A 21,314-nucleotide genomic window follows, 5' to 3' on the forward strand; every position below is an offset into this window, starting at 1 on the left:
TTTTTGCACCTGCAAAACAACAAATTCTGTGACACGTGTTCATGACGATAAATTCTGATTCTGAACTTGAGGACACGGTGTGCGATTAAAAGCTCTACATAAATAGAAGTTGTGCCACTGATGAGGAATAAATTGGTGTGGAACAATGCAAAATTAGGTCCACTGTTTGAAATAATGCACTTTTCCTGAAGGTCATCTTGAGCTTGCTCATCTGTTCTGGTTTTTCACTGAATGAACAATTTGGCATGTGTGCAATATTCTAAGAAATCCCTATGGCTATAGAAAGAGCCCAATGAGGTAGATGCTTTGGAAATGATGTCATGTGATGGGATATCATTCAAATGAGAACGTAGTTCATCAAGTGAAGCAGAATAATTTGGTCAGTCATGCAGCTGTCATTGGTTAACAAAGCTTCTGCACCAAGCTACAAATGAGGTCTGTGATGGATCTGTGATTGGTCACATATGCAGTGACAAAAGGCACCTTTAACATGTAAATATACGGACTTAACAACTCAGGGTCTGAACATTGTGTCACGAAATCTGTTTTGCGGCAGCAGTTTTGTGCATTACCGGTGCAAAAATTACTGTTCTGTAAATACAATTTTTAAAAATTAGTGCAAAAAGAGAACAAAAATGAGGTAGGGTCCATCGATTCATTGTCTGTTCAGAAGTCTGATGGTGGAGGGGAAGAAGCTGTTGTTTTTGTAATGTTGGGTGTGCATCTTCAGGCTCCTGTACCTCCTTCCTGATGGTAGCAGTGAGTAAAGGGCATGGGCTGGGTGTTGGGGGTCCTTTATTGTTGGTGGCTGCTTCCTTGAGACACCTCCTCTTCACAATGTCCTTAATGGAATGGATTAATCCCCATGGCATTGGCTGAGTTCACAGCCCTCTGTTATCTTCTCTGGCCTGTGCATTGGCACATCCATACCACCTCCATTCTGTTAATTTGACATGTCATTTAATAAAAGAAGATTTTCAAATAGTTTCTATAATTGCATACTGGAAGAATTCCTCAGATGCTTTAGTTTTGGATGAAGTATTTGAGGCAGAATCAGGAGAATGTCGGTGATTAACCAATTATTTCAGTCTGTGGACCTCCCCCCCACTCCCCTTGTATGTCCTGTGGCCAAGAAAGGTGGTGGGGGGAGAAGCATACAGCCCCTGTTAAGAATGGCTGCTCTAGCCCCATCAATATATTTGGCCCTTAACTGCCTCTTCTGGTCAGAGGTAGGTAATAAATTGCCAACACTATTCACATCCTGTGAACAAATAAATGTTAAATGTACTCAGCCTCAAATGACCTATGTGAGTTTCTGGGAATAGGATAGTTACCAACATCAGGAAAGTTTTCCACAGCCGTGTTGATTATATTTCCTCCTGGTGCTGTTTCAAGATTCTGATTTGTTCTCCCAATTTTCCTTTTACATCTGCTCCATGCCAGAAGAGCATCTTCAACCAAAGATTCCATTCACTATTTAAAATAATGGCCATTCCTCAACCATGACCTTTCCATTTCCTGAGCTTCTGTTCTCTTTTCCTTTTTCCCCTTGAAATGTCTTCCCCTCTTTCAGCCACCCTCCATCTACAATGGATAGTTCTCTGACATCTCCAGGATCAGGCCAACATTGCTTTCCTTCCCATTCAGATGTGACCTCTCTCTCCCCCTGCCTTAGAGCAAATCTTAATTAAATGCAGACCCTCCCATCTACCCCGTGAGTTCTCATCAGTGATTCTCACCTGAGTTTACGTCCCTCCCGATGCAGATTATAAGCAGACAATTATACGGAGCTGCACGATGTGGTCAGAAAGCAAGAGACGCCCCAGCATGATGCACTACAAATCTTAGTCAGTGACTTTCACCAGGCTTGTGTCAAGAAAACCATGGCCACCAGCATGTAATCTGTTATACCAGAGGTCCCACCACACTTTGCTTCACCAAGATAAGGTATTCATGGATATCTTCAATATTTCACTCCAGCAGGGTGTGGTACCCACCTGTTTCAAATGGGCGTCAATCATACCAGTGCAGTAACCTGTCTTAAAGTCTATTGACCAGAGGCACTTGCATCACCAGCGATGAACTGTTTTGAAAGGCTGGTGATGAAGTATATCAGCTCCTGTCTGAGCGGTGACATGGATCCATTCCAGTTCGCCTATCGTAGCAACAGGTCTATGGCATTTCACTGGCTCTATACAAACCCCTGGTACACCTGGACAGCAAAGGTGCATTCATCAAGATGTTCCTCATTGACTATAGTTTGGTATTTAACACCATCATCCCCTCAAAACTGATCAGCTGATTGTTGACTTCAGAAAGGAAAGCCAGAGATATACAATCCAGTGATCATTGGGGATCAAAGGTGGAGAGGATGAAAAATTAAGTTCTCGGGAATCACTATTCCGGAGGATCTTTCTTGGACCCAACACACCAATGACGTCGTGAAGAAAGCACGTCAGCGCCTCTGCTTCCTAAGGAGTTTGCGGAGGTTTGATATGACACCAGAAACCCTGGCAAATTTCTACAGAGGTGTGGTAGAAAGTGTGCTGACTGGCTGCATCATAGTCTGGTGTAAAGACTTCCAAAAGGTACCAGATACAACCCAGGACATCACAGGCAAAACCCTCCCCACTATTGAGCACATCTACAGGGAATGCTGCCGTCGGAGGCCAGCAGCAATCATTCAAAGACCCACACTGCCCAGCACACTCTCCATTCTCGCTGCTGCCATCAGGAAAGAGGTCTAGGTGCCTCAAGACTCGCACTACCAGGTTCAGCAATAGCTGCTGCCCCTCCACCATCAGACTCCTCAACCACAAACTCAATCAGGGTCTAATTTAAAGACTCTTGTGCACTTTATTTTCTTTTTGTTCTCTCTTTATTGCACAGTCAGCTTGTTTATCGTTCTTTATATACCGCGTAAAATATGTTTATTTGCTGCACTACTAATAAATGATAATTCTGCCTCACCTGCAGGTAAAATAATCTCAGGGTTGAATATGTACTCTACAATAAATCTGAAATCTAGAAAATTTCCATGACTCCTCTCCTTTGCATTACACTTTCTGGACAGCTATAGGGAATTTAACCAAGGTTATTTTTACCTCCTACTGTCTCGGGCCTTGAATACTCAATGCTTGACCAATTCATTCTTTGTGTATTATAATTGGTGTTCATGATGCAGTCTTTTGTATGCTGGAGAAAACCAATAAACACCTCAAGAAGTACCAAGTGTGACCAAAGATCTGATTTTAATTGTCATTTTAATTCTCTGCTCAGTCCCACCGTGCCTTCTGGAATTGTTAAATCATGTTTAATAGCAAGTTCAGGAATCAATACCATCTCATCTTTCTGGACTCAAGTTCAACAATCACAGATCACCACAAATAGTCTCCTCTTGCTTGAAGAGCCAGCCATTGGTATCGCATTGGAACAGAGCCAAAATCTCACCTTTCGTCTTATCACATCGAAGAAACACCTTTTGCCTGTTGGTCTGGACACATCCCCCTCCCATCCTTCCCCATCGCTCTTGCCCAGTCTTTATCCAAACGCCTACCTGCTTTTTGCTTGTGCCTTGAGGAAGGGTTCTGGCCCGAAACATTGGTTATCGAGCTTTCCCTCCTATGGGAACTGGGACTGAGTTCCTCCAGCATTTGCTGTGTTCTTGCTACAATCACAGACCCTTCTGTGTTTCACACCATTTGGTATTGATTCTGCTTTGCTTTGACATCTTCTTCATTCATTTATTTCTTTCCTTTTTACTGCATCCCATGACTCCAAAGGGATAGTGGGATATTTATCAGGTGCAAGCCGCAGAGTTTTAATTTGATTCGGACATTCATTTTGGCACAGACTCATGGGCCAAAAGGCCTTTGCCTGTACTGTACTCTGTTCCATCCAATGTCTTTCTTCCCTCCCCGTCAAACCTTCCTTGCCTCATGACTTCACACCTGTTGCTCCTGCAATATTTGCAGAACCCTTTGAGAGGTCAATGAAATGAACTCAGTTTCCTCGACCAGAGATGTTGCCTTGCTTTAGTGTTTCCAGCCTTTTCTAATTTTACTTCAGATGATCAGTTTTCTCACTCAAGATACTGTTATTTAGAACTGTTGGCACATTCTTTTGCAAATGATTATCTGTGTGAATAAACTTGTTTGATCATTTAGCCTGCTGCACAAGTGTTTGGTTTTGACAGAAATTTATTCCTGAAGTAGCATGGAAGACAGAGTGAACAAGTCCCGTTTGCCAAAACCATTTTGCCCTGGATTATGAACCCAGTCCGGTAGTTAACAGGGCAAACTTTTGCGTGGGTGACTCTGTGGACTGAAACTGGCATGCGTTTTTGCAACCTTGAATGAAGGATGAGTCTCCCTTCAAACAATTCGGCTGTCAGTGAACAGTCCCTTGATTAGTCTCTGACTTGATGTATACAGGTGTCTGGCTGGATTGGTCATCCGACCTGTAGGCATCTTTGGAAGCTGCAATTTCAGTAGCTACATTAGAAGACTTGTGTGATTTGAACCCATTCCCAAGTTATCTTGTGTTTTCGGGCAAAGGTATCTTTGGATCTGTTGTGGGAATGTTCCCGTGTGGCAATGGTTCTGTGTGGCCTTCTAGCTTCACCTGGGGCAGCGAAATTTGCATCACTGGAGTATGCTTGGAGGTAATACGGAACTCTAGCCTTGGACTCTGCAGGTTCAAGTGCTTTCTGAACGCTTCAGGGCAGGAGTCCAGCACTTCTTGAGTTCCAGCCTTCCAGTGAGGTTTGGTTTCTTGCGAGCAGATAAAAAGTCCATTGAAACCTTCGCCTTGGTCAATTTTTATTCTTCAACTAACAACTTTAGATGATCAGATTTGTTGTTTGAAGTAAATTAATTGCTGTGATTCCCTCATTACGGCAGTGATGACAAAAGTATTTTGTATTGGCAATAGAGCTCCATAAAGGCATATTAAACTGTATGAAACAACAGCAGACATCCTGCGTATTTATACTGAGGGATTCTCCATTCCTGCTTTGTGATGAAACCACTCTTGCCATTTTATTGCTTGGCTGAATTGAAAGCGTCTTTCAAATTTGTTTCCTCTTCGGTCAACAGTTCAGCAAAACCAAATGAGCTCCTGGTGGAGCTCAGCAGGACAGGCTGCATCTGTGGAGGGAATCAGAGAGCCATTGCTTCAGATTGAGGCCCTTTTCCTGCACTCTTTTACTCCAAGGTCAAGCATCTGTTCTCTTTTGTAAACTTGAGGAATAATCCTCCTGGACAGCCTTAAACCAAATGACATGAACATTGATTTTTATCTGGTTCCACTGTCTCTATCACCAACTCCTCTCTTCCTCTTCTCTTAACCGCAGGGATTCTCCACCTTTTTCTTTCCACTCACCTACCACTTTAAGTATTCCCTATGCCATCGGTGCTCTGATTAGTAAGAGGTTGTTAAGGTGGTAGGTGGGTGGAAAGAAAGGTTGAAAACCACTGTTTTAATCGTCCCTCATTGACTCGTTATGTGCACAGTTTCAGAACTCCAAAGGAAACGGGCCAATGACCATTTTTCTCATGCAAAATATCTCAGTAACAATTGGGTCTCCACCTTCCCTTCCCACTCACATACCATTGTTCAGTAATCACAGATCACCTCTGATCAAGATTGAGAACCACTGCTGAACCTTCTCTTCCCAGACTTCCTTCAGTGGTCCATTCCTCTAGATTTCAGAAACATCACATCGAACCCTGAGATTCTTTCCCCCCCGCAGGCCAGGCAGAATGACCATTTATTAGTAGTGCAAGAAAAAAACCATCTGTACACAAATTGTGCAATACAGAGAGGAAAAGAAAACAATACATTGCAAGAGTTCTTGATTGAGTTTATTGTTGAGGAGTCTGGGGGTGGAGGGGGAAGCAGCTCTTCCTGAACCTGGTGGTGCAAGTCTCCACCTCTTTCCTGATGGTAACAGCAAGAACGGAGCATGTGCTCCAGCTCTGGTCATTCATGTTCCCCCTCCTTCTGTCCCATTACCGGATTCAATCCTCGCCCCCTTCCCAACTCTTTATCGAGATTAGTCTCGATAAAGGGTCCCGACTCCCACGTTGCCTGTCCCGGTGGGTTCTACCACCAGTTCGTTTCTTGATTGCAACTTCTGGAGTTTTTGTGCGCCCTAAACGTTAGTCCAGGAACAAGTTGCAAACGAGCAGAGGAGCCAAGTGTTGTGAAGAGCAGGGCAACGTTGCCCAGATGGGCGAGGAAGTGTCCGCAGCCACACCAATGCTCCTGTGGCAGTGGCTGGGTGTGGGTCCGGGGGCGAAGCTGGGAGGTGCGGGGGAAGGGGGACGGGGAGGGGAGAGAAGAGAGGCAGCCCGACTGGGAAAGACGCCCCCGATCCGGGCACGGCCAGGGACCCTCCTCGAGCGCCCAGGTGGGCTCTGCGACCACCCTTGAAGGCAGCTCCGGGGCCAGCAGTGGGGCTTCGCCCCGCAGCGCCCAGATTGCAAGTTCCAGCTGTTTGAGGGTGGGGGAAGGGGCTAGACAGAGGCAGGGCGCGGTTTGTTGCGTTTCAACGCTGCCTTCACTGCTGTTCAACTCGTCAGATGCTCCCCGAGGTGATTTGAAATTGCAACTGCTTGGTTTTCTTTGTCTCGTCCCCCCCCCCCCCCACCCCCACCTCGCCGCCGCCCTCCTTGGGGTTGCAGACACCGAAGTCTCTGGCAGGACCCCCCCTCCTTGGGGTTGCACACACCGGAGCCGCTGGCAGGACCACCCCCCCCCCCGGGGGTTGCAGACACCGAAGTCTCTGGCAGGACCCCCCCCCTCCTTGGGGTTGCACACACCGGAGCCGCTGGCAGGACCACTCCCCCCCCGGGGGTTGCAGACACCGAAGTCTCTGGCAGGACCCCCCCCCCCTCCTTGGGGTTGCAGACACCGGAGCCGCTGGCAGGACCCCCCCTCCTTGGGGTTGCAGACACCGGAGCCGCTGGCAGGACCACCCCCCCCCCCCTTGGGGTTGCAGACACCGAAGTCTCTGGCAGGACCCCCCCTCCTTGGGGTTGCAGACACCGGAGCCGCTGGCAGACCCGCTGTGCAGTGAACTCCCCCCTTCCCGCCCATGTCTCCCTTGAAGAGACGGGGCCAACGCACCAGCTGAGAAGTTTTGCGAGACGAAAAGTTTGTAAGTACGAACAACTTTCACGCAGCCGGTCATTTCCATTTCAGTGGAGCGGCTGCTATAACTTTTTCTATCGCCTTTGCAATAAATAGCATGAAGTTTGGGAAGTTCTGCAGTTTATTTGGGACTAAGCGCGAGTGAGAATCCAGGAATGGAAACTATATTTGGAATAACTTTCAAGTTCAGGAGTTTTTTTTAAAAGTCAGGATGTTCCCATGAGTGTTTCTCAGGGCAGTGGAGTCACTTGTTGAATTTACATTGGCCAGGACCTGCTTTTAAGGGGGAGGGAATCTGTTAAATTTGCACATGGAACAACTTAGTTGCGAGTCCTTTTTGCGAGGCGACTTCGCAACGTGTTGGATTTCAGTTACTGGTCGCCTCCTCGCAGTCAACCGAAGCAGCTTGATGTTTGGGCAAGTTGAGGAATGGGCTCCCCTTTGGGTTGCAACCTTGTGTCTGAGAGGGAAATGGGCGGGGGGGGGATACCAGTAATTGATGGGCAAGTTCCCCGATACTGTGGTTGGGAGTTTGTCAAGGGGAATGTGACCCATGTGTAATTTTATTCTTGTGCTTTCTTCTAGAGTTGAGCTGTGAATAAAGCCCAACAGAACAACTCGAAATGTTATTCTTTTTCCATTTGAGTATTTTTAGAGATATTCCACTGGGCTGTTAATTACAAATCAGGGCCACTTCTGAAGATTATTTTCACAACTCCATCACATTCTTTTCAATGTTTGGTTGCAACATTGATTAGTAGTTATCAAAAGTTTCTTCCAGTCCTAAGCATTGAAAGAGTTTGAAATAAATGATGAAAAGGCAAGTAATTTGCTCTGGAATGTGTTAGCCATGATGAAATGTCAAGCCTCTTGAGCCATTCGATGCAAATATGTGTCACAGACGGGAAGAGAGAGTGGGCATCCTGATTCGTGGCATGCAAAGGCCAAGGGTTAAATGCCACTTTTCTTGCGGCCTAGATCAGACCCCAACTGGGGCCCTGCAATTTGGGTGCTGCCGTTCGAATATTTTTCTTAGTGCCTCCAAAGTCAACGATGACTCACTTTCAGCCTGGTTTTTGTGGGTTCTGGAGGGGCGTTGAGGCTCAAGAGAAGGGGAGCAGCAGACATTTTCCACAGGTGGTGTCTGTGGGGAGGTTGTCCCCTATTTCCTCCAGGTTTCTGTGTGCTCCCAACGCACGGGCCTCGAGGTGTCCGATACCATCCTGAGTGACCGAGGGGGCGAGGGAGTTCCAGGAATCGGTGGAGCTGTGTTTCTTCAAGGAGGCCATCTGCGTGGTAATCTCATGAATTCTCGGAGTACAGAATTTCATTTGTAGGGCTGACAGAGGGTAGCTGGAGATGAGCCTATCATCAGATGAGCCATGATCTTATTGAACGGCAGAACAGGCTCGATGGGCCGAATAGACTCCTCCTGCTCCGATTTCTTATGTTGAGCAAAATTACATGGGTGAAGGGTTAGATTTCAAGGGTTTTTTTTAAAAAAACCGTGCTGGAGAAACTCAGCAGGTCAGTGTACTTTGTGTAGGCAATGTTTGAGCCCTTCTAAATATGAAAAAAAATTACAGGCAGGCGTCTGAACAAAATGGTGGGGGGAGGGGAGGAGCACGGCCCCACAGGCAGGAGGAGATAGGTGGATAAGGGAGGGCACACCAGCAAATGTGTGGGGGGGGGTTGAGGGGGTAGCTCTGTAAATGGGGAGCGAAGGGTGTGGAGCACTGGAGAGAAGGTAGGGGGAGCGTAGAGAGTCGATGTTATTGCATCCAGTCAGAGTGTCCAGACGGAATATCGAGTGTTACTCCTCCAATTTGTGGGTGGATTTCAAGGGTGCTTGGCATAAATTAGTTCTAATCCCTTGAGGGGTTATTTAAATTGATGAAAGAATGTGAGAGAAATGTGTATTTCCTTTGTGTGAGGGACCAGAGGAAGAATTTGGATGAAAGCTGGAGACCCTTTTTATCCATATATTGTGCAGATGTGGAAAGCTCTGACCCTGAACATTGGTTCAAGCTAAACCAGTGATTCTCAACCTTTCACCCATAGGAGCTCTGTGGTTAGTAAGGGATTACTTAAGATGGGGTGGGGTTTGAGAGCCACTGAGCTAAACCTTAAGATCCAAGGTCAATTTCTAAAGGGTCAAATGAGTAGCAAGGTAATGGGCGTGGATCAGAGCAGAGGTGTGGGCATTCACTAATGCAGAAGTGAGTGACTCATTGTTGTTTCTATATCTGTAACGCTGAGTCCAACAAATCCACCATCCCCGAACAGTGATAGTACTGCTTGCAAGATGATTTTGGCAAAAACTATGAAGTTAGCTGGTTCTGCCCATGAGCAGTGGTTCTCAACCTTTTTCTTTCCACTCACATCCCACTTTAAGTAATCCCTATGCCAACGGAGCTCTGTGGTTAGTAAGGGATTGCTTAAGGTGGGATGTGGGTGAGAAGGGAAGGTTATGAATCACTGCTCTAGACCCAATTGCCACTGAGATATTTTGCTTGAGAAAAATTCTCATTGACCCATTTCCTTTGGAGTTCTGAAACCGTGCACATAACGAGTCAATTAGGTACAATTAAAACACAGGTTTTCAAACTTTTTCCTTCCACCTTTTTCCTTAAGCAATCCCTTATTATTCACAGAGCACCTATGGCATAGGGATTACTTAAAGTGGTATGTGAGTGGAAAGAAAAAGGTTGAGAACCACTGAGCTAAACTTATTTTTACAGGGTTAACTTACTGTTGAGGCCACAGTTATTTCCATTTCTTCTCACTTTTTTAAAAATACAGGTTTCCCCCGCTATCCGAAAGTAGACCGTTCCTATGAAACCTTTTGTAAGCTAAAAACAGTGTAAAGCAAAGAAGCAATTACCATTAATTTATATGGGAAAAATTTTTGAGCACAGATGCTCACAGACACAGTTCAAAGCTATGGATGGTGAATGTAGTTCTTGGAGCAGGAATGTAATTCCTGTGCCAATCTCACTGCTCATGGTGAGTGCTGCCTCTATAACGGTCTGCTGCAAAACAAATGCTGAGCGTTGTTTTTGCTTTTTGCTTTTTTTAGTAAAAGCGAAAATCCTCCAGATTCCTTTTGGTTAGCAAAAACGGGTACTTTGTAAAAGTGCATTGGCATAAAGTGAACTTTCAAAAGGTGGGGGGGGGGGGTACCTGTATAACGAAACAGCACAGTAGAGACCCATTACAGCCAATGAAACCCATGCTGCCCAATTAACTGAGTAGCCCTGCACATGTTGGAGTGCAGTAGGAGACCGGAGGAAAATGTCACAGGGAGAACATGCAAGCAGATGGTGCGGGGCTTGAAACCGAGTTGGTGGCGCTGTAACTCCTGCAACTGCCTTGCCGCTTGTGTCCTCTTCCCTGAAAAGTTCGACTACTTGAGGTCTTGGCTTCATTTTCACTGTCTGTTTTCTCCCTGGCCTGACTGCTGTTTGGATGAAGAAATACCCTTCCATTGAGAATGTCAGCTTTCCAAGCATAGCCTGCACCCGTCTTCCAAACAAACACCCACTAGGTTTTTCCCAAAAGATTGCCTTGTTTCCCAAGGCCTTTGACCCTGCTGGAGCCTCTCTTAAATCCCAGCCTTGAAACTGGGCTGTCCATTATATGGACAAAGTAGGGTTTGAGTCAGAAATTATACAGCTAGACGTGCGGGGTTTCAGAGATATGTGTGCAAACAGATCACTGAAATGTGTTAATTAGGGTGGAGGCATGTCCTCCTCTCCCCCTTGCCAACGATGTGATTACTTAAGGGGGAGGGGGAGGAAAAGGGTAGAGAAAAACTGGTCTAGGCCAATGGGACAAAAAAAATATACAAAGCTAGGCAATTGGTATTTGATGTCAAGCACAATTTCACGAATAACTGTTCCAGTATCTCCACCTAGTGAAGGGTAATATTATTACAAGGGAAACAGGAAAGTCTGCAGACACTGTGATTGTAAAAACGTACAGAAATGCTGGAGGAACTCACCCGGTCTCGCAGTGTCCAGAGGAGGTAAAGGTATATTAAAGTTTCGGACCTGAGGCCTTTTCGAGGAACAAAAAAGATTCAGTAGGTAGATTTTGTTCCTCAGGTCATAAACCATGGGAATGGCAGCCAAGGTAGGGGAAAGCTCCTCTTGCCATGGTGATCAGGTCTCTGGCACTGAGTCTGGTCCTGTGGTTAAGGGAAGGGAAGGGAGAAGAGGTGAGCTGTAGTGATAGGGGATTCCATATTTAGGGGGACAGATAAGAGGTTCAGTGGAAGACAATGAGTATCCCAGATGGTATGTTGCCTTCCTGGTGGCAGGGTCCAAGATATCTCCGATCGAATTCACGACATTCTCAGGAAGAGGGTTAGCAGCCTAATGTCGTGGACCATATAGGGGCCAATGACATGGGTAGGAAAGATGAGGAGGTCCTGTAAAGAGAGTTCAACTAGGTTGAAAGACAGGACATCCAGGGTAGTGATCTCAGGATTGCTACCCGTGCCTCGTGGTAGTAAGGTAAGAAATAGGAGGACAATGTAGCTTAACTCGTGGGCAAATATGGTACAGGAGGGCAGGCTTCAGGTTTCTGGATCATTGGACTCTCTTCCAGGGAAGGTGGGACCTGTTCTGAAATGACAGTTTGCATCTGAACTGGAGCAGGACTAATACCCTTTCGAGAAGGTTTGCTGGTGCTGCTCAGGTAGGTTTAAACAAGATTTGCAGGGGGTGGGAACCAGGTTGCCAGAGCAGATAGAGGAGCGGAGGATGGAAAAGATGATTTGAAAATTACATGCACTGTTCGGTCAACGGGTTGTACGTGGTGGAAATTTTCCAAAGTGCATCTATTTCAATGCAAGGAGTATTGTAGGAAAGGTAGACAAGCTTAGAGGGTGGATTGGCACTTGGAATTATGACATTGTGGCCATTAGTGAAACTTGGTTGAATGAGGGACAGGACTGGCAGCTCAATGTTCTGGGCTTCCATTGCTTTAGACATGATAGAATGGGGGTGGGTGAATAAATGGGGGATGAGAGGCATTGCTCGTCAGGGAAAATATTACAGCTTTGCTCAGGCAGGACAGAGCAGAGGCTCGTCTACTGAAGCTATATGGGTGGAGCTGAGGAACGGGAAAGATATGACCACACTCATGGGGTCGTATTATAGACTGCCCAATAGTCAACGAGAATTGGAGGGGCAAATCCATAGAGAGATAGCAGACAGCTGCAAGAAACACAAGGTTGTGATAATAGGGCTTTTAATTTTCCACATGTTGATTGGGACTCCCATACTGTAAAAGGGCTGGATGGCTTGAAGTTTGTCAAATGTGATCAGGTAAGTTTTCTAAATCAATATATAGAGGTACCAACAAGAGAGAGTGCAATACTGGATCTCATATTGCAGAATGAGACAGGATATGTGGCAGAAGTATGTGTAGGGGAACATTTTGGGTCCAGTAATCATAATGCCATTTGTATCAAGTTAATTATGGAGATAGGTTTATATCGGTGGATTATAAGGCAAGACTGGTTTTGGACCATTCTTTATTATTATTAGAATATCAGAGTTCACAAGATGTTCAGAGAGCTCCAAGATGGAGATTTAATACTATGTTATTACAAAAACCGGAATTTATTAGTTATTTAAAACAACGTTGAAGTTTTTATTAGTAATAATACTAATTCTGTTTCTAGTCATTTTGTTTTATGGGATGCAATGAAAGCTTTTTTTACGAGGTCAACTTATTAGTTATGCTTCTAAAGTAAAGCGAGAGAGAATCAAAAGAGATTGAAGATTTAGAGAAAAAGATAACTGCTACTGAAAAAGAATTTCAAAAAAGCGCTACTGAAATGCAAAAGAATCGGTTAACTAATTTAAAATTTAAATAGAATGATTTACAAACTTATCGGTTTGAATGTTTAATGAACCAAACTAAACACAAGTTTTATGAATGGGGTGAGAAAGCCCATAAAGTTTTGTTATGGCAGTTAAAAAAGGAACAATTATTCAGGATTATACCAGCAATTAGAAAGAAATCGGGTATTACTTTTAGCCAAAAGGAAATTAATGAGGAATTTTTTAATTTCTATAAAAAATTATATACTTCGGAATGTAAAGATGTAACTGAAGATGTTATAGATTCTTTTTTGAAAAATATTAAATTGCCACAATTGAATCAAGAAGACAGACAAGAGTTAGATAAATCCTTTACAGAAAATGAAATAGAAATGGCGATAAGAGATATGCCAAATGGAAAGTCACCTGGTGAAGATGGGTTTTCTATAGAGTTTTATAAAACTTTTTATGCTGATATATCTCTTATTTATAAGGATGTATTACAACAAATTTATAATACTTTTCAATTACCTGAGTCTTGCTCTAATGCAATAATTACAGTTATACCAAAAAAAGATAAAGATCCTTTACAGGTTTCTTCTTGTAGACCAATATCGCTGTTAAATGTAGATTATAAAATTGTAGCTAAAGTTATGGCTAATCGATTAGCTCAATATTTGCCTAAAATAATACATAGTGACCAAACGGGAGTTATAAAATAATAGATATGCGTCAGATAACATTTTTCGTGTAATAACTTTGATAAACAAATCTAAATCTCAGATGAATTATCCAATAGTGGTTTCATTGGATGCAGAGAAGGCTTTTAATAGAGTGGAATGGAAGTTTTTGTTTAAAGTACTTGAGAAATTTTGTTTTGGTTCTTCATTTATTGGATTGATAAAGGCTTTATATAATAGTCCGAAGGCTAGAATTGCTGTCAATGGGCGGATTTCAGAATCTTAATTTAACAAGGTCTACTAGACAAGGATGCCCATTGTCGCCTGCTTTATTCGCTATAGTTATTGAACCTTTGGCACAATTAATACGCCAAAACGAAAATGTTAAAGGTATGAGAGTTCTGAATGAGGAATATAAGATTAATTTATTTGTTGATGATGTTTTATTATATTTGGTGGATCCGGGTATTTCTTTACCAGCAATTCAAGAATGTTTAGAAATTTATGGTCAATTATCTGGTTATAAAGTAAATTGGGCCAAAAGTGAAATTCTATCAATTTGTAAAGATGATTATTCAATATATAAAAGTATTACCAATTTTAAGTGGACTACACAAATTAAATATTTAGAAATTAATGTTAATACGAAATTTCAAGATTTATATTCAATTAATTATCTTCCTTTAATAAAAAGGATTAAATTAGATTTGATTAGGTGGAAGGATTTACCTTTGGGTTTATTAAGGAGGATTAATACTATAAAAATGAATATCTTTCCTCGAATACAATATTTGTTTCAATCAATTCCTTATTTTTTTAAACAAAAGTTTTTTTAAGGATTTATATAAAGCAATTAGAGACTTCTTATGGAAGGGAAAATTTCCGAGGGTAGCAATGAGAAAGTTGATGTGGGATTTCCAATTTGGAGGTTTAAGATTACCGAATTTTCAGCATTATTATGAAGCAGTTCAATTTAAATTTCTTAGTGCATTAATGAATATGGATGATCCGCCCAGCTGGGCAAAGGTGGAAATGGTGGTTATTTTAGAAAAATTTCCTCATGAGTTTTTGTTTCGATGGAATAAAAATTTATTACGAACTTATGATGTACCAATATTGAAGCATTTATTGAATCTATGGACAAGTAAACTTAATAAATTGGGGCTCAAAAATAAATGGTCTGGACGATTGCCATTATATAATAATCAACTTGTTCCTTTTGCAGTCTCCAATATCACCTTGAAACAATGGGAAAGGAAGGGAATAAAAAAACTTATCTGATTGTTTTTCTGAGGGATGTTTTTGTTCCTTTGATGAACTACAAAGGAAATTTGGTATTAGTGGAAATTCTGTATTTGTGTATTATCAATTAAGATCTTTTGTAAAACAGATATGTGGTCGTCATATGATCTTACTGCCTGATTCTAATTTTGAGGAATATGTACTTTCAATACCAAAAAAGGGATATATATCTGATTTGTATTGTATTTTACAAGAAACTGAAAGTAAAAAAGATTGGGATAAAGATTAGTTGAAATGGGAAAAAGATTTAGGTTTTACAGTAGCTGAAGAAGCCTGGATGGAAATTTGCCAGAATAGTATTCGGAAATTGATTAATGCTAGATTAGCGATGATTAATTATAATTTTATACATCAGTTATATTTAACACCGGAGAAACTAAAAAAGTTTGGCCTTAGTAAGTCGGATTGCTGTTTTCGTTGTGACCAGACGACTAATACTTTTTTGCACACTCTCTGGCTTTGTGATCGATTGCAACAGTTTTGGAAAGGTATTCAATCTATACTTAATAGTTTATATAATATCTGTCTTGTATTAGATCCTGATATATTTTTATTATGGAATATGCAATCACTAATTGATTTAGGTTTAAAGGATTATCAGATTTCCTTTATCTATTTAGCTTTAGCCGTGGCCAAGAAATGTATAGCACTTACTTGGAAAGACAGAAATATATTAACTTTAGATAGGTGGCATTTGGAGATGAAATCCTGTTTGACCATGGAAAGGATATCTTTTTCACTGTCTTTTTATAGGTTAAAGTGGACTCCGTTTGTTAAATATATGCATTTAAGTTTGCTTTAAATATGTTTTTAAGTGTGATATTTTAGTATTGATAACTTTTTTTGTTAGTATCTTTACTTGATATGTTTTATCTTTTTAGTAAGTGGGCTTTTTTTTTCTTATATATAATGTTCACTTTATTAACTCTTCACTCTTTATTTTGGGGGGGTTAGACTAATTTTAAGTTAGGTTATTAATGTTGTGTAATAATTATTGGGGGGGGGTTAGTTTATTTAGTTTACCGATGTGGTACTGTAATTTTATTATCTTACTTTTATTCTTTTTAAATGTAATCTTCTATTTTATTCATGTTATAAAATCTTAAATAAAGTTTTAAAATAAAAATAAAATAAGTTAATTATGGAGAAGGCTGGGTCTGGGCTTCAGGTTGAGATTCTAAATTGGATAAAGACTAATTTTGTGGAAATGAGAAAGGATCTTGAATGCATGGATGGGGAGAAGTTGTTTCCAGGTAAGGATGTGCGAAGTAAGTGGAGGATCTTCAAAGGTGAATTTTTGAAAGTCAGAATTTGAATGTTGCTGTCAGGATTAAAGGCAAGGTGAGCAGGCACAGGGAACCTTGGTTTTCGAGGATTATTGGGGATCTGGTTTGGGTGTATAACAGGTATGGGCAACGTGGAGCAAATTATGTACTTAAAGAGTATAAAAAATACAAGAAAATTAGATATAATGTTAAAGAGATCAAGATTGAATTTGACAAGATATGGGGCCCATTCATGGACTATTATAATTTGATTACTTAGGCACAAGTGCTGTAGGGGTTTCTATCCGATGTCAGAGAGCTGATACGTGATTCTTTACAATTTACTTACTGGTCACCATGTTTAGTGGCTGGGGTTGGATTAATATTGGGGGGGGGGGGGGTTTATTGTTATAACTAGAAGAGATTGGTCTATTTAGGTGAGGTGAAATTCTCATAAGGACCACTTTTTTTGAGAATTATACAAGACTAATTGATATGTGACTCATTTTGTACTGTAATATATAAAGGTATATAATTAATATCTAAGCATTATATATATGTAATATTTCTCTCTATTAAATTAATTAAAATGCTTTAAAAAGAAAAATGTCAAGAAAGAAATCAAGAAGGCAAAAAAGACATGAGGTTGCTTTGGCAGACAATTTGAAGGAAAATCTTAAGGGTTTCTCCAGGTATATTAAGAGCAAAAGAATAGTAAGGGACAAAATTGGTCCCTTTTAAGATCAGAGTGGTTGGCTTGTATGGAACCAAAAGAGATGGGGGAGATCTTAAATGTTTTTTTCCATCAGTATTCACTCAGGAAACGAGCACGGAGATGTGGGAAGTAAGGAAAACAAGCAGTGAGGTCATGGAACCTATACAGATTAAAGAGGAGGAGGTGCTTACTGTCTTAAAGCAAACAAGTGTGAATAAATCCCCAAAGGCTGACAAGGTATTCTCTCAGACCTGGTAGGAGGTCAAGCAGAAGTATTTAAAATGTCCTTAGACAAGGGTGAGGTGCCACAGGATTGGAGGGTAACTCGCATTGTTCTGTTGTTTAAAAAAGGCTCCAAACGTGACGCTGGAAATTATAGGTTGGTGAGCCTGACGTCAGTAGTAAGTAAATTATTGGAAGGTGTTCTAAGAGATCGGATATACAATTATTTGGATAGCCATGGACTGATGAGGGATAGTCAACATAGCTTTGTGCATGGTAGGTTGTGTTTAACCAATCTTGTATAGATTTTTGAGGAGATTACCAGGTAAGTTGATGAAGGAAAGGCTGTGGGTGTTGTCTACATGAACTTTAGTAAGACCTTTGACAAGGTCCAGCATGGGAAGTTGGTCAGGAAGCTTCAGGCGCTAGGTATTCATGGTGAAGTAGTGAATTGGATTCCACAATGGCTGGATGGGAGAAGCCAGAGAGTAGTGGTGGATGATTGCTTCTCAGACTGGAGGCCTGTGACTAGTGGTGTGCCTCAGGGATCGGTGCTGGGACCATTGTTATTTGTCATCTCTATCATTGATCTGGATGATAATGTGGTAAATTGGATCAGCAAGTTTGCAAATGTCATGAAGATGGGTGCTGTGGACAGCAAAGAAAGTTTTCAAAGCTTGCAGAGGGATCTGGGCCAGCTGGAAAAATGGGCTGAAAAATGGCAGATGGAATTTAATGCAGACAAATATGAGGTGTTGCATTAGGGAAGGACAAACCAAGAAGGGGCGTACACGGTGAATGGAAAGGTAATGAGGAGTGCAGTAGAACAGAGGGATCTGGGAATATAGATGCATAATTCCCTGAAAGTGGTGTCACAGGTGGATAGGGTTGTAAAGAAATCTTTTGGCATAACGGCCTTCATTATGTGAAATCGAAATTTAGAGTTTCAGCATGGCAACAGGCCCTTCTGCCCCACAAACCCATGCTGGCAAAATACATTTATGTGACCAATTAATCTACAAGCCCCATACATCTTTGGACTGTGGGAGAAAACCAGAGCACCTGGAGACAACCCATGTGGGCACAGGGCGAACGTACAAACTTTCTGCACAGTGGCAGATTCGAACCCAGGTCGTTGGTTCTGTAATGGTGTTGGGCTAACTGCTGCCCAACCGATGGTGCTGCCAGTTCCATGGATTCAAAAGTGTACCTGAAGGGCTGCTCACAACAATTTTTACTTATTTGAAAGGTGGGAGGAAACCCACACAGACATGGGGAGAATGTTCAAACGGCGCTGGATATCAATCTCGGTCGCTGGTGCTGTAACAGCGTCGCGCTAACTGCTAGGCTAACGTGTTTTAAAGTTTAATTCCTAAAAATAATTGGAATTTTTTTATGAACAGTTATTAATTTGATATTCTTTTTCTTCTTTGGCTTGGCTTCGCGGACGAAGATTTATGGAGGGGGTAAAAGTCCACGTCAGCTGCAGGCTCGTTTGTGGCTGACAAGTCCGATGCGGGACAGGCAGACACGGTTGCAGCGGTTGCAGGGGAAAATTGGTTGGTTGGGGTTGGGTGTTGGGTTTTTCCTCCTTTGCCTTTTGTCAGTGAGGTGGGGTGGGATATTCTTTTTAAGGTTTATATAAATACTGCAGCTTGCTTCTAATGAAGATCTCTGTTTTGCTACAGGAGCTGATTGAATAACATGAGCTGGAGTTTCCTAACTCGTCTTCTGGAGGAGATCCACAACCATTCCACGTTTGTTGGTAAACTGTGGCTGACCGTCCTCATCATATTTCGTATTGTGCTGACTGTGGTCGGCGGGGAGTCCATTTACTACGATGAGCAGACCAAGTTTGTTTGCAATACGGGGCAGCCAGGTTGCGAGAATGTTTGCTACGATGCCTTTGCTCCGTTATCCCACGTGAGGTTTTGGGTATTTCAGATCATACTCATCGCGACTCCGTCCATTTTGTACCTGGGCTACGCTGTGCACAAAATTGCAGCCACGGAGGATCCGGAGTGCGGAGCGCGTAAACCAAAGAGGCATCAGTACGCAGTGCAGTGGAAGCAGCACCGCGGTTTGGAGGAGGCGGAGGACGATAACATCGAGGATCCCATCCTCTATCCTGAAATAGAGCTGCGTAGTGATAAAGAGAGCAGAGATCAAAAGATTCTGAACAAGCACGATGGAAGGCGTCGCATTAAAAGGGACGGCCTTATGAAAATCTACATTCTGCAGCTGCTCGCGAGGACTGCGTTTGAATTGAGTTTTCTAGCGGGCCAGTATATTCTGTATGGCTTTGAGGTGACAGCAAGGTATGAGTGTGCCAGGGATCCGTGCCCTCATCAGGTAGACTGCTTTGTATCAAGACCAACTGAAAAGACTATTTTTCTGCTAATAATGTACGGGGTGAGCTGCCTCTGTTTACTGATAGACATCTGGGAGATGATCCATTTGGGATTTGGAATGATAAGGGATATATTGAAAAACAAGCAAAGCTCAGCGGCAGAGCCCAGCTATAGTCACCCCTTTACCTGGAACACTCCTTCTGCACCCCCTGGTTACAATATTGCTGTCAAGCCGGATCAGGTTCCATACACGGAGATTTCCAACGCCAAAATGGCTTACAAGCAAAACAAGGCGAACATAGCTCAGGAACAACAAAATGGTAGCAATGATGGTAATGTCCCGGTCAACTTGGAAAGTGTGCAGCACCAGCTGAAGTTGGCCCAGGAGCAGCTGGACCTTGCCTTCAAGGCTTATAATGATCACAGTCACCCCCCGAGCAACACAAGGGAAAAGAGGGCCGCGGCGGGATCGAGCAAAAGTAGTAGCAGCATCAAATCTGGAGATGGGAAAACTTCGGTGTGGATTTGACCACTTTGTTGCTGCTAGAGGTGGACTCAAAGATGACTTCTAGCCATTGTTTTAAGTGTTCATTTTTGTTTTGTGGGGGGGTGGGGAGAAGCCATTGGAGATGAACTTCAAGCTGTAATCAAAATGTGCGGTTTACCACGGTTAGCTTTAGTTTCTTCATTGCAGGGCTAGATGGGAACTTGTTGCAGATTAAAGTTGTTCGCTACTTAGCGGGCTTCTTTCGCAAGGTAGAATTGGGTGATCCGAGCATACTCATTCCAGTTACTGAAATTGCCGCGCTGGTTAGGAATATTTCAGAATCGATCCCGTCAGTCACGCTGTGAATATAAAGCAAGTGCCTTTTTTTGTATAAAGAGAGCAGAAACAGACAGGAAACTGCCAATCTGCTCTGCAGTCAATGGATCAGAGGTTTGAGAGTAGTTTATGTAAAAGTTTAAAAACAAACGAGTACTCGTCCACAGTAAATTGCTTCTAGTCCGTTTTTCTCTCTTATCTGTGTGTACAACCTTCAATGAGACTCGTTGGTTGGTGTTAGATTGCCACTTCAAATAAGACACAAAATTCTTCTGCATTTTGAGATTGGTGACTGCTTTTTAAAATCATTGCTATTTTTGACAAATAACACATTTTTTTTTCTTGCTGAGCTATAAATAACAGCATAAGTTCTGATGCAAGACCAGCCACATTACATTGTTTACTGAAAACGTTAACATAAATGGGGATCAGATCTGAGATATGCATTGAACGAGGACACTGAAACAAATCAGGGGCTCTTAATTTGTGAGACTGATCAAGATCGCTGAATGATCCTTCTGGGGTGGTGGGGGGGGGGGGTTGTATTCCGTTTCAGCTGAAGAAGTTCGTATCTGGAGTAAGTGATCATGGTCTGGAACATCTGTTTGATTCATTGTCAAAAGAAGGAACTGCAACACGAGGCGCAACTTTTTAATTTGCTGTTGAACATTCCACATCTGATATTATTTATTGTGCAAACAAGAGGTTGTAATAATTAGTTAGGAGGATTTCTTGGAAAATATTTCTAATACATCTTGCCTTTTTCTTTAATGTTAATTTGCCAAATGGTATTTGGTAGAGATGGCAGTGTTTCTAGAAAGCCATTGTTTTTATTTTGATGGTTTGATTTTTTTTTTGATTTGTTGAAATTTAGTTCATTAAACGGCTGGAAGAAACTGTTAGCATGCACTCGTGAAGGCCATAAAGTTCTGAATGCCAGTATTGAAAACTTTTATGCATTTGTTTA

The 21,314-nt window shown here is 42.3% G+C and overlaps 1 protein-coding gene across 1 annotated transcript; it reads left to right on the forward strand.

The window, feature by feature from the left end:
• The first annotated feature begins 6,346 nt into the window (after positions 1–6,346).
• Positions 6,347–20,881, forward strand: LOC138746543 (gap junction gamma-1 protein-like). The gene is made up of 2 exons (XM_069904813.1): positions 6,347–7,162; positions 18,862–20,881. The coding sequence occupies exon 2, from the start codon at positions 18,878–18,880 to the stop codon at positions 20,051–20,053; it is 1,176 nt and encodes a 391-aa protein (XP_069760914.1). The 5' UTR covers positions 6,347–7,162; positions 18,862–18,877; the 3' UTR covers positions 20,054–20,881.
• Positions 20,882–21,314: the final 433 nt, after the last annotated feature.

The sequence above is a fragment of the Narcine bancroftii genome, chromosome 12, assembly GCF_036971445.1.
Source record: "Narcine bancroftii isolate sNarBan1 chromosome 12, sNarBan1.hap1, whole genome shotgun sequence".
In the NCBI taxonomy this organism is placed as follows: Eukaryota; Metazoa; Chordata; class Chondrichthyes; order Torpediniformes; family Narcinidae; genus Narcine; species Narcine bancroftii.